At 41.7% G+C, this 14,186-nt stretch overlaps 1 protein-coding gene across 1 annotated transcript in view; it reads left to right on the forward strand.

Annotated features, from left to right (window-relative positions):
- ARHGAP32 (Rho GTPase activating protein 32) overlaps positions 1-14,186 on the forward strand; it is a 166,902-nt gene that overhangs the window by 83,065 nt on the left and 69,651 nt on the right. Inside the window, exons 6-9 of the mRNA XM_056860465.1 lie at positions 123-215; positions 2,125-2,247; positions 5,168-5,245; positions 12,689-12,770. Of these exons, the coding sequence (XP_056716443.1) occupies positions 123-215; positions 2,125-2,247; positions 5,168-5,245; positions 12,689-12,770 (376 nt within the window). The remainder of the gene's footprint in view (positions 1-122; positions 216-2,124; positions 2,248-5,167; positions 5,246-12,688; positions 12,771-14,186) is intronic.

The raw sequence follows: 14,186 nt of genomic DNA on the forward strand, positions 1-14,186 counted from the left end.
TGGTTCAGAACAGAAATATTTTTATGCTTTCTACAGCAAATAATTGTCAACAGCTACCATATCTCAAAGGTTTGGTATTCCGCATCAGAAGAATTATACTGATCTTTCTTTACTCTTTGCAGCTTGTCACCCAGATGCTGATGGCTTACTTGTCACGTCTCTCAGCCATTGCTGGCAACAAGATAAACTGTGGTCCTGCTCTCACATGGATGGAGGTACTGTAGAATATACAGCTCTGTGCCGCGTTCCTGAGTTTCATTTTTATTGTTTGGCAATACAGCCCACATTGGCAGCTTTGCAAGTTGTAAATGCAAAGTGAGTGTCATGTTAGAAATTGATGCTGACATAGCTTATTCCCTTCTAGTGTTGTTGTAAAAGGGCCATGCTAGATTAAAAGAGCGAGGAGAAATAAATAAAGTAAATTTATTCTCCTCCTTGAAATAGCTCACAGTGTCTAAGTTGCTGAATCCTGTACTTTTGCTCTGTCGCGCATTCCTCCGGTGTGAGGTGCCTTCTGATGATGCAGCACACTCTAAGAGCATTTTGCAGCACTGGAAAACTCCTCACATAGGAGGCGCACCATGGCACCAGCAGAGTACAGCTATAGGATCCTCTTCAAGATATTTACTACTGCAGAATGTTGGTATTCCCAAAAAAATTACACTCTGGCCATCGCAGTAAATAAAGTAAGTACTAAAAAAAGATGGGTTCCAGAAAAGCTTTCAGAATTCATTCTCCATCTTCTGCTCTCAGGTAGTAGGGTAGTATTGCTATCTTAGGAAACACAATTTGCCCTTGATTGTTTTTGTTGCTTCCTTTATTTTAAAAAGGTACAGCTGTGTCTAGTAGCAAATATCTCCTTTTACCAGTACTTGTTGTTGAAACAGTTCTGTGTATGTCCTCCTTCAGCAGTGCTTGAAGGCTATTTCACTAGGCCTCTAATTTTTGCTATAAAATGTTTGGGGAGAAATGGGAGTTTCCAGAGAGAGGGCAGTAATATCCCTCCCCTGTGTATTTCTTTTGCTTACCACTTGCTATCTATTCAGAGCTGTTTCATTCTCCAGTTTATGACTCTGGTGCCATTCAGAAAAAAATGAGCTTTTCTTGAGCTGATCTCAACTAATCAGGAATCACAAAGGCAACATAATAGCATCATATTGACACAAAGCCGACTGAGGGCAGAAGAATTTCCCTTCCTCCGAATGGACTTCCTGATCCATAGCAGCTCATATTTGGCTGCAAGATATCACAGTATTGTCATCATTGCTAACTGACTCCAGTCTGCATGGGCAAACTCTTCTGCAGCACCTTGACCCTGGAAGAATCACCAGAACAGAAAGGCTATATTTTGCAGTGGCAAAGTTCTTTGCAAAATACATCCCATGGCCATTTTGGCTCAGCTGTACATTTCACACATTATATAGAAATGAACCTCAGTTTGCCAACCGATGAGCTCTAAGTGAGCTGTTGCCAAACGCTGGCAACTGCATAAAAATTGTGGATTGGCCATGAATTACAAGAGAGGAATTGCGTTCTCTCTGACTGTTCGTCAGCACTAAGAATTAAAATGGAATTTTAATAGGCTGAAAAATATCTAAGCTCAATATGGCTGTGTCCCACATAATCAACAATGCCTCCTCTCATATGCTGAGTGGGCATGTATAGTTTGCTCACCCACTGGCACTGTTGTATCCAGACAGTCAGGAGGACAGTTAAGTGGAAAGGTTAAAACTAAATAATAATAAATTACAAACATTTTCAGAGATTACCTTTCCATATTGCTAGAAGTTCTGACAAGGTGGAATTGAACTGTCTTTGTAATAGAGATTAACAGCTGCTTTTGAAAGCACACCACAGTATAGCAAAATATACTCCTCAGTCGGAGCAAAGAAAAGGCAATCTGTTATTTAGAAATTAGTGTTGTATCATTCCTTCTCATTCTCAGGTATATGGTGCCTACCCTGCATTTTTTTCACTCCCCCTTTTTTTTACTGAGAACCCTCGAACCTCTGCCATCTCTGAATTTTCATGAAGTCCCTCCTACACATGAACACCAATAAAACAGAAAAAGATTGAACTGCCCGTCCTCAGTAGCCTCACAATCTCCTTTGTCTTTTGTTACAGATTGATAACAAGGGGAATCACCTGCTAGTTCATGAAGAATCGTCCATTAATGTCCCTGCTATAGCAGCTGCCCACGTTATTAAAAGATACATTGCTCAGGCTGCTGATGAATTGTCCTTTGAGGTAAATAATTGAAAGCATTGAAGAAGGGAGAAAAAATACCTAGAGCTGTATGTGCACATATTAAATATGGATTTTTGGCATTTTGAATGTCTGGAAATAGGAATGAATGCATTGTGTAATCAGGAAAAGATTGTATGGGTGACCTTTAAATATATTAGACCCCAAATCTGGCAATTAAATTAGTAATTACCAGTCTTGTTGCTATTTTGAACATGCAATATTTGAAGTTCCTTAGCAGTTCTCTTGGCATATTTGATATAATCAGGAAGATGTTTTCTCTGAGCATGCTTGTGCTTCTATATACAATGCTTAAGAAGTATATCTGCTCAGAAAATGGATCAATAAGTTCAGATTTCTGTTCCTTTCTATTCCAAATGGTAAAAGAGACCAGATTTTCAATTTCCCCCTGTATTGAGCTTCTTTAAAAGCTGGGTTCAAATCTCATGCTAACAGTAGTTGAGTGAAGATCTGTTCCTGGTTGCTTTTGAAATCTTGATCCCACTTCTCTAATGCCTGTTAGGTGCTCTGGTTTCTTTCTCTAGTTCTCTTCTGTGTAGTGCTTTTGGACACTGGTGTTGAGAAGTATATGGTGTTGAGAGCCAGCGTGATGTGGTGGTTAGGAGCGGTGGTTTGGAGTAGTGGACTCTAATCTGGAGAACCGGGTTTGATTCCCCACTCCTCCACTTGTTCAGCGGAGGCTAATCTGGTGAACTGGATTTGTTTCCCCACTCCTACACATGAAGCCAGCTGGGTGACCTTGGGCTAGTCACACTCTTTCAGCCCCACCTACCTCACAGGGTGTCTATTGTGGGGAGGGGAAGGGAAGGTGATGGTAAGCCGGTTTGATTCATCCTTAAGTGGTAGAGAAAGTCGGCATATAAAAACTAACTCTTCTTCTTCTATAAGACAAGCAAAAATACATCTCCAAGGAGTTTTTCTAATCACATCCTTTTATTTGGGGACATCAAAATCCCAAGGGAGTATGAGTGAATATTGTTTAGAGTAAGAATTCTGTTCTGTTAAATCACAATGTTACTTAACAGAATAGTTCATGCTTCAACAGAACATTAAATGCTGTATCACTAACATCAATTTCCATTTATTTGCCTCTCAGACTGAAGTCCAAGGCAAATATAAAGCTGATCACCTCTTAACAGGAGTGAACAATGGAATTGCACGTTTCTTCTCCAGCATGATTTTTTTAGCTCGTCCCTACTGGCTTGAACCCTAATTGACTCTGGCACCAGTGGTAGTGGTGGTTAATGGTAACTCTAGTTCCCCTGAGTCAAGATTTGCAAGTCAGCTTCATTTCAAATCTGGGTTGCAGAGGAGCCCTGGCTGTCACTAATCATGATTAACATTATTACAGATGTAATGCTCAATTAGGATTAACCAGGTCATATGGGGAAGGACATGCAGGGCAGGAACCATATGAATTATGTATTCTGCCTTAGGATCTGGGGAGGAAAGAATTTGTAATCCCACAGACTGCTGGTATTACATCTGTTCCAACCCCAAGTCATATGACAACATTTTGCTCATTATATTTGTTATCTGGATGGTTAAATGGAACCCTAGAATGTGTATCAAGAGATAGCAAATTAAACCTTGGACAAAAAACAAACAAACCTATAGCTGGTTCTTGTAGGTTATCCGGGCTGTGTAACCGTGGTCTTGGAATTTTCTTTCCTGACGTTTCGCCAGCAACTGTGGCAGGCATCTTCAGAGTAGTAACACTGAAGGACAGTGTCTCTGTTCACTGTTGTCTGAATTACTGCTTCTGCATATTTGACAGATTCCAAGCTCCTTGTGTGGGTACCATACTGAAGGACAGAGACACTGTCCTTCAGTGTTACTACTCTGATGATGCCTGCCACAGTTGCTGGCGAAACGTCAGGAAAGAAAATTCCAAGACCACAGTTACACAGCCCGGATAACCTACAAGAACCAATGAACTCTGACCGTGAAAGCCTTCGACAAAACCTATAGCTGATTTATCAGGTCCTGTTGCAACAACTATGTCTTAGTACCTTTTCTAACTTTTTTTGTAAAGACTCCTAGACATCTGTTCACTGTTGTCTGAATTACTGCTTCTGCATATTTGACAAATTCCAAGCTCCTTGTGTGGGTACCATACAGCTTGTGATCAAGATGCATCTCTCTGTAAAGCACTTTATATGGCCCACAAATTCCTATTAAATTCCTCAAATTCTTGGCTTTTGTTGTAGAAAAATACATTTGTAGACCTCCTGGTGGCAGAGGTAAGCTTGAAAATGCAAGCGCAGAGTGCTTGAAAGATTCCAAAGGCAAACATTAAGAGCCTCACATGCATAGATGGAGCTTTGCTGGTGTCATTTGCAAGCGTTAAGCGACTAGTGCAAACTACTTTAAATGTTTTATGTTAGAAAAAGTGGTCTCAAAGGAGTTTTTAAACATCTTCTCTCACCTTTCTGTCCTGCTGATATAGTATCGCATTTCCATAATGCATTCAAACTGAGAGGAGGCTGTCTTTGTAAGGTCATCCTTATTTTCATAGGAAGAAGAGGGAGCAGAGGCTAATGCAAGATAATGAGAACAAGATAAAAAGGAGTTAATTTGTTGAAGACCATCCTCCCAAAGGTTTTCACGCTTCCGGGGCTTATTTAGCTCAGTCCTGCATTCCATGTTTTAATTAGAAGAGCTTTTAGCAATTTTCAAATAAAAGATCTTTATGAATATGTTTAAAATGTACATTGTATAGAATTTATAATGCATTAACTCATGCTTTGGTGGTAGATTTTAGGAGTGCTGATCGCACAAGGATATTGTGGCTGATTTTTTTGCAGTGCTGTAGAGCGAGAGAGAGAGAGTGTGTGTGTTTCGTCTAGAGATGTGCCTTTCTTACAATATTGAGAAAAGGGTTTATGTTCTTTATTTCCAGGTGGGAGATATTGTATCTGTTATCGATATGCCTCCAAAGGAGTTGACCACCTGGTGGAGGGGAAAACATGGATTTCAGGTATGCCCTAGTATCAGGTTAAGGTAGCATTGCAGTAGCAGCTGCATATCTGCAGAATTGCTGGATTTGACACCAGGAGCATGTTAGGCCAAGAAGAAGAAGAAGAAGAAGAGTTGGTTTTTATATGCCGACTTTCTCTACCACTTAAGGATGAATCAAACCGGCTTACAATCACCCCTTCTCTTCCCCTCCCCACAACAGACACCCTATGAGGTAGGTGGGGCTGGGAGAGCTCTAAGAGAGCTGTGACTAGCCCAAGGTCACCCAGCTGGCTTCATGTGTAGGAGTGAGGAAACCAACCCGGTTCACCAGATTAGTGTCTGCCGCTCATGTGGAGGAGTGGGGAATCAAACCCCGTTCTCCAGATTAGAGTCCACCTCTCCAAACCACTGCTCTTAACCACTACACCACACAAGATTTCCAGGGTATAAGCTTTCAAGAGTCAAAGCTCCCTTCATCAGATGCATGACAAGGAGAGCTTATACCCTAGAAATCTTGTTGGTCTTTAAGGTGCTACTGGACTCAAATCTGGTTCTTCTGCTGCAGACCAACATGGCTACCATCCTGAAGATACTGCAGAATTGTAACAGATGCTAATAGGCCTCTCTCTGGTATATTCATAATATATTGTTTCCATGATTCTGGGAAAATTTAAGGGCCTGGAAACTTCTTTTGTAATTTTTTTTTAAAAATAAAGTTCTTATTTTTTCCAAATTAGTTCATATTCAGTTACGAATATCCATTAACAAATTATATAATGTATCAAATTCTTTCTTGTCATTTAACTATCATCTATATCTTTGACTTCCCCCTTCCCCTCCTCTATCCATTTGTTATCATTATTACTCTCTTTGTATTTATTGTCTAATTCTTTATAGTAAATTATCCATATCTTTATCATGTAAATATAATTAACTATTTGCATCTCTCAATTATCTCAATAAATTCGAATTAGATCAAAATATATCCCTTAATATCACATTTAAATTCATTCATACAATAGTTTGTCCATGCCTCCCATTCTGCCACAAATTCAATATCTTCGTTTTGATTTATTAATGCTGTAAGTTTTGCCATTTCAGCTAGTTCCATCATTTTATTTATCCAATTGGTCTTATCTGGTATCTTAGGCGTTTTCCATTTCTTAGCATACACCAGTCTAGCAGCCATAGTGGCATGTATCAAAAAAGATCTCTGAGTCACTATGGAATCCGGTATTATACTCAACAGCATCATCTCCGGTATTTTAGGGAGGTTTTGTTGTAAAACTTCTTTTTTAATCTTGATCACTAAGAAACCAAAGATGTGTCAAGAACTGTGTAGTGCCATTTTAGTTCTTCAAAGGCTGCATAGTAAAAGTAACAACCACAGTGGCCACTTTTCTTCTGGCACTGAGGAAGGCAAATGTGTCATCATTTTAAAGAGAACCAGAAGTGACACGTCAACCTACCTTACAGAGCCTGCAGAAGAGGATTGACATAATTCTTGCATGTGAGTTCATGCTGTCATTTAGATTGAATCGAACATAGCAGTCAGAAGATTTGGATCTGGGAATCAGGGTTGCTAAGGCAGGGCTTCCTGAATTTTAATAGTTTGGTAGGGAAGGTAATTTATAAACATACACATTTTCTGTTACTACCTTATTGGGAAGATTGTGGAAGAATGCTAGGTGCAGTTAAATGTGTGAGAGTCTCCTTGCAAGGGATTTTGGCATCCTTAATGATGCATTATATGACTACAGCCCTTTCCTGTTGCTGTGGCCCTGTGAGAATGGCGGGGGGGGGTTATCTCATCTGCATGCTGTTCTGTCTTCTTTTTGTTTCTGCTAGAGGTTGTTGTCTTTCGATTCATTGCTAGCTTACCGTATATACTCGGGTATAAGCCGACCCGAGTATAAGCCGACCCCCCAAAATTTGAGGCCAGAAAAGGGAATCTTATTGACCCGCGTATAAGCCGAGGGTCAATAAGAAATTCCCTTTACCGGCAATGCTGCGCTCTAAAATGGCGGCCGCCATTTTAGAGCGCAGGGCCCTGCCCCAGGTCGCCCTCCCGCCGGCCTCCCAGGCCCTCCCGCCCCACCCCACCCCACCCCCAGTGCCATTCAAGGGGGGAGGGGAAAGAGCCCCTTACCTGGAAAGGCGGCGAAGCGGTGGCAGCGGCGGCGGCGCGGCTTTCCTGGGCTGGCAGGAGACCCCCCCCCCCGGCCGGAGGAACGCGCCCAGGCGCGCGGGCGGCGGCGGCGTGGCCGGGGGGGGGCCTTCCGGCGGGGGCCTCCTGCCTGGGCGGGAAGGCCCCCCCCGGCTGGAGGAACGTGCCCAGGCGCGCGGGCGGCGGCGGTGTGGCCGGCGGGGGCCTCCTGCCTGGGCGGGAAGGCCCCCCCCCGGCCAGAGGAACGCGCCCAGGCACGCGGGCGGCGGCGGCGTGGCCGGCGGGGGCCTCGTGCCTGGGCGGGAAGGGCCCCCCCGGCCGGAGGAACGCGCCCAGGCGCGCGGGCGGCGGCGGCGTGGCCGGCGGGGGCCTCCTGCCTGGGCGGGAAGCCCCCCCCCAGCCGGAGGAACGCACCCAGGCGCGCGGCCGGCGGCGGCGCGGCCGGCGGGGGCCTCCTGCCTGGGCGGGAAGGCCCCTGCCGGCCGGAGGAAGGCGCCTGGGCCCGGCGGCGGCGGTGATGGAGGTAAGTTCCCCCCTCCCTCCTCCCTCTTCCCTCCTCCCCCCTCCCCTCTCCTACCGTATTGACCCGCGTATAAGCCGAGTTCGGCTTTTTCAGCCCTTTTTTTGGGCTGAAAAACTCGGCTTATACGCGAGTATATACGGTAACAGTTTAGGTGTAGAGAGATTTATTTTCCTTTTCAAAGCAGGACCATCCAGGGGATGGAGGCAAGTTAATCTTCTGGGCCTGGTTATTCCTGATCAGGCTAACCCAGTGCCTCCAAAGGGAGAAAATCTGGTACTGGAAAAAGAAGCTGAAAATGAAAACTAGAAGTAAGACTGGAGAAATTAATCTCGTGTCTAACTCCAATGATGTAACAGTACTTGAAGCTGGCCAGAGCTAGCACTGGTGTTGTTCTCATGGATGTTTCTCTTGTTTTCATTTCCATTTCTCTGTTTCAAATGTATTGCATTAATTTTAAATAAGCCTTCAAAAATTACAGTGTTCTAGCGCTCCTCCTTTTATAGCAAGAAAATAATTAAAATTTATACTGTGTGAGTTCAGGATAGGCATAATGCTTTGGGGGGAAACTACGATATATGCAGTGACAGGGATTAAGGCCTTCGAAAGCAAAACAGCAGAAATGATTGGTGTTGACAAGCAGCCCTAAGGACCCTCAGAAAGGGGAATTAGAAGAGATATGAAAGGGGAAAGACCTTAAAATAGTACGTACTTGGACAAAAGCCATCCTCAGCAAGATAGAAACCAAAATTAAGGAGTGGAAATTGCATAGAATACATAAAATGTATTGGAGAAAGACTTAGACGTAATCGAAGGTTGCCCATAATAAATATTTTTCCAAGTTCGTTATTTTTCATTTCTGTGCTGCTAGCCCTGAGAACGAATCTGGATTCCATGGCCATTTTAAGCAGAATTGGTAGCACAAAATTGTAACTCTCCACACACATCCCCCCCTGTACATCTTATACAAATTTTTTCACTGTCTGTTCTTCTGTTTGGGGGTCTGTGGTGTTTTGGCCTGGTCTGAAAGTCAGGGTTTTAAAAGCTGTTTAAGAAGAAGAGTTGGTTTTTATATGCCAACTTTCTTTACCACTTAAGGAAGAATCAAACCGGCTCACAATCACCTTCCCTTCCCCTCCCCACAACAGACACCCTGTGAGGTAGGTGGGGCTGAGAGAGTGTGCCTAGCCCAAGATCACCCAGCTGGCTTCATGTGGAGGAGTGGGGAAACCAACCCTGTTCACCAGAGTAGCCCCTGCCGCTCATGTGGAGGAGTAGGGAATCAAACCCGGTTCTCCAGATCAGAGTCCATTGTTCCAAACCACCACTCTTAACCACTACACCATGCTGGCTCTCTAAATCAGCTTTTAAGTTTGTTCTTTTAAATGTATTTTGACAAAGCAGGAAATTTTGTGGAGGACTTTTAAGCCTAAGGCTGATGAGGCTATTGGCTCCCTAAATCCTCTGTGGAAAAATTAGTTTCCAGACAATAGAATGAAAAACACTTATTCCAAGCATGTTTTTCCTGTTCACCTGGTAGCCTTATTACTTCTCAGCCTATAAATTAATATACTTCTCTTGTTGTGGCTTGGAAAAAATGAGGCAATTCTGAACTAACTAAGCTAGGATCTTTACATCTGGGGTGCATAATTTCATTGATAATAACTGTTTTAATGGCCACATGATTGCTGTCTGTAGAAGGAGAAAATTATTTGCAAGTGTTCCCTTAAGCAAGAAGAGGAAATTGCCAGTGGTACTATATGTTCTATTCTGTTGGTACCATTTATTAGCAATAATGTTACTGGTTCCAGCAATAGTCATATAGCTGAACCCAAGGCTGTATGAAACAACCTTTCAGAAAACTCTATTCAGTATTTTCTGCTGACATATTGTGAAGAAGTAGTTTCATCTGCCTAGATAATGTGAGTTTTCCAGCAAAAACTATAGGTATAGTTTGATCAAGCACATTTTTTTATTATTTTCAATTTCCCAGACATTCATGCAAACAAAAACCTATTCATACTTGTAAAAAGGAAAATAACTTGATAAGGACTTGAAAACATATTTGGAAATGTTTCTGCCCTGTTCTGACAGATCAAGCCTTAATGAGCATTAAGAAATAATGCCCTTTGGTGGAAATTGCTGCTGTTTATTTCTTCTCTAGAATTTACTTTAAAGATTGAACCCCCTTTCCTACTTATGCCCTTCTTCGCTGAAGTTTTCTCAAACTGAATAGTCATGCTTAAAAAACTTTTAAGAACTTGCTGACAAACCTATGGTGGTAATGGCTTGTCTGTAAAATGTTTGGAAGGATCTGTATCATTGCCTTGCTGTGTTTGCATAAGAGTCACTTAATCATGATTTCCAGTCCAGAGTGAGTATTCTTTGCTCTTCTTTCTGTTGAAACATCCATTAGAACATCTGTGATAACTGATGGGGTTAAAGCATTGAAATTAAAAGCCAGGCTTTCAGTTCTCATTTAGTTTCCAACTACCTCAGAAACATGTTTCATCTCGTTTTTTCTGGCTGTAGGTTACTTGTACCAAAACGTATCACATTGGAAGGTATTTCATTAGTCAAACCAAATGAAGGGATGTGGGTCATCAAATGTGCTTTTGTAGCTAATCTTATTCATCTATTTAAGTACCGGGGCGGGGGGAAATCTTGGTTGCAAAGTCAAGATGGAATTGTACTGCTCCTGAAGAAACCATAACCTGTTTTTTAAAAAAATTCCTATCTCAAATAACATCCTTTCTTCTTGGATAGATCTAAAGAAGCAATTAATAGCTTTACAGTTCGGAAGTGGCTTTAATTCTTTCTGCCTGCTGCCACCAATAAATACCACTACAGAAAGTTAGTCTCTGGTACCCTATATATAGGTATCCTATATATAGAGATCAGATGATATTTTATTATGCTCCTTGCCAAACATTTCTAAGCTTTCCCACCTCCTGGACTTGAACTTTTACACTACCACAAGGATTGACATCCTTTAGCAATAATTATTACTTTTGTATTTTTGACAGATGTAGGTATACCATTGTTCTTGCTCTGCAGAGAACAACTTTAAATGAAATAGAACACCTGACATCACGTAAAAGAGGGAAATGCTACACATTATGCAATTTCTTAGGAATTAGGAGCAGAAGGTCTTCGTCAGAATAAAATTGAGGGGAAAGCTTTCATCCACAAACCTGTGTGAGCTTCTTTATTCTAAGCAGAGAAGAGAAGAAAAATAGGGTTTGAAGAAGTGGTTTGAGGTCTTCAGAGCATCATAGTGTAGTCAGTCTCCTGGCCTCCATCCTTTATCTTCAGAGATGGAGTTACATCAACTGCTTACAGATTATTTCCAGTGCTTCACTTTTTAAACTGTAGACTGGTCAGGGTTTTTATAGCATGGCCTGCTTCTAAAAAATAATGCAGCCTGTTTCACAAACTAATTGGGCTCCCATTTCCTGAACAGCCATCACTCATGCCGCAAAAGAACCCTCCCCCCTTTTTTTGCAAAAACCAATATGAGTTTCTAAAGCAGTCTATGAAGGCAGTTAAGGGGAGATATGATAGAGACCTATAAAATTATGCATGGTATGGAGAGAGTGGACAGGGAGAAGCTTTTTGCCCTCTTTCATAATACTAGAACGCGGGGTCATCTGCTGAAGCTGGAGGGTGAGAAATTCAAAACTGATAAAAGAAAGTGTTTCTTCACACAATGCATAGTTAAATTGTGAAACTCCCTGCCCCAGAATGTGGTGATGGCTGCTAACTTGGAAGGCTTTAAGAGGGGAGTAGACATGTTCATGGAGGAGGGGTATTCACGGCTACTAGTCAGAACGGTTACTAGTCATGATGCATACCTATTCTCTCCAGGATCAGAGGAGCATGCCTAATATGTTAGTTGCTGTGGAACACAGGCAGGATAATGCTGCTGCAGTCATCTTGCTTGTGGGCTTTCTAGAGGCACCTGGTTGGCCACTGTGTGAACAGACTGCTGGACTTGATGGGCTTTGGTCTGATCCAGCATGGCTTTTCTTATGTTCTTATTGTCGCGGGGCGCCTTGGGCCCTGTCACTGGGAGAATATAGTTATTTATTTATTCAAAACATGTATGCTGCTTGGAAACCCAGATAGGTCCCCAAGACGGTGAACATCAAAACATTTCAATGTGAAAACGTCAAGACATTAACACAGAATTAAAAATATAAGTTTATTAAAAATATTTTAAACTAGTCAATAAAATAATACCAAGCCCCAGGAGACACAGAAACATAGGAAGAAAAGAAAAAAGGTAAAAACTGTCCTGGGAGCCTGCAAACGCCAGCTCCAAATGCTCCTGGTTCATTGTGAATATTTCTGGAGGGTTTTCAGGACCCATTTTGTTATCCTGAAAAATCTTGGATATATTTTGGGGAGCCGAATATTTGCATTCGGGTATAACTAAGCCGAAAATATAACAGAAAAATACCATATATTTTCGGCTTGGTTATACCCAAATGTGTATCCGTAGTGCCAAATTTGCAATCTTTAAGGCACCGAAGACATTTTAGTAGTACCAAGATATATATATATATATATATATAAGTTGGTTGGGCTGTTTTAGTCTTGCTCTTTAGATCAGAACATCCTGCTTAATCCCCAACCATTTAAATATTGTGTTGGTGTACAAAAATACTCTTTACTGCAAAACTGCCAGAACGTTGTTCCACTTGCTGTTCTAATCAAATGCAGTCATAAATATACTGCAGTCATTAAACTACTATTGTTTGTCTTTGTCACAGGTTGGATTCTTTCCTAGTGAATGTGTTGAACTAATTAATGACAAAGTTCCTCAGTCTGTGACCAATTCTGTGCCAAAGCCAGGTATGTATCTGTTCATTTTAAACAAATACATGTAGTCTGACATAATGTTGATTCAGACCCTTCTTTCTACACTCTCCCACTTTTTTCAGCCGGTTCTTGACTTCTTTTGATCTTTTGTTTCGTATATATCAGCAATCCATATAAAGCTATTTCTGCGTATGCAACTAAACAAATGCATTTCAGTGTACAGTTGATGCTATTTAAATATTCTTTCTTTCTAAGCCTGCCTTTCCACAGGGTCTCAGGCAGTTTTTAGTGTGGGATGTCAGTGTTTCTTTTAAAATTTCTTGGTGTTGGACGATGTAAAACGAGATCAAGTTTCAGTAGTTTTGTTTTCCCTTTCTGGTAATGCTTGGGATTGCATGTCATAGCTGGGTATTCCCTCCCTACATGAAAACCAGGGATTTTTGTAATATTGTACTATCTAATCTATAAATATATATAAATTATTAGAATTGGTCTGCCCTTCAGTGTAACCTTAGAAGAGCAGCAGAATTTTTCTTTAATGCAGAAATGAAAAATTAAGGTCTTTTTCCCATTCTACTTTTTTGGAAACCATATTGAATTAAAATGATCTGTTGGCAGTATTTCTTCATGGTTTAATGTATTTTTAAACACTGATCTCTGTAGTCCTGGAGATCGGTTATAATTGTGGGAGAACTCCAGGCCTCACCTGGAGGTTGACAACCCTATATATACAGAAGTTAATTGTGTTAACTGTGGGATCATATTAGCAAGCTAAGATACTGTGCCAAGTGTGTCACCAGGTGTTGTTTCACTGTAATTCCTATTTGCCATCATAATTCTATAATCAGTCATTGCTCTAGTGCAAGGGTGTCGAACTCAGTTGTTATGAGGGCCTAAATGTCAGTTGGTCGAGCTGGGCCACACCTCGCCAGCCCAGATTGAGGGGGGCGGGGGAGTGATGCCATGGGATGCTCTAGGGTTTTGCAAAAGCTCTATGGTTAAACCATACAGGTTTTGCAAATCCTAGAGCATCCCATGGCATCACTTCCAGTTTTCCCTGGACATTATGTCATCACGCCGGATCTTCAGGACCAGAGGGCAATGAACCAGATTGGCAGGAGGTTTCCTGCTATTGCAGGAGACCTGCCAACCCGAAGATCTGGGATTGGATGTTCTGGCACATGAAGAAGTCTGGATGTGAAGTGAATAAATGCCTTAAAGTATCACAGCTGTAGCTGAATATTATGCAGTTATTAAAATGCTCTCAAAATTTAAAGAGGGGAAAGCAGATGTGCTCTGTATGTATATCACATGTTGTTTCCAAAAATAAAAATCCAGTAGTTTCCCAGGTCCGATTATGCATAAAAGCTGGTTCACTTAATCACAATATTAGGTATATAGATATTCATTATGAATCATTAATGCCAATTCTGGCAATTATAATGAGTT

Source organism: Euleptes europaea, chromosome 14 (assembly GCF_029931775.1).
Source record: "Euleptes europaea isolate rEulEur1 chromosome 14, rEulEur1.hap1, whole genome shotgun sequence".
Classification (NCBI taxonomy): domain Eukaryota; kingdom Metazoa; phylum Chordata; class Lepidosauria; order Squamata; family Sphaerodactylidae; genus Euleptes; species Euleptes europaea.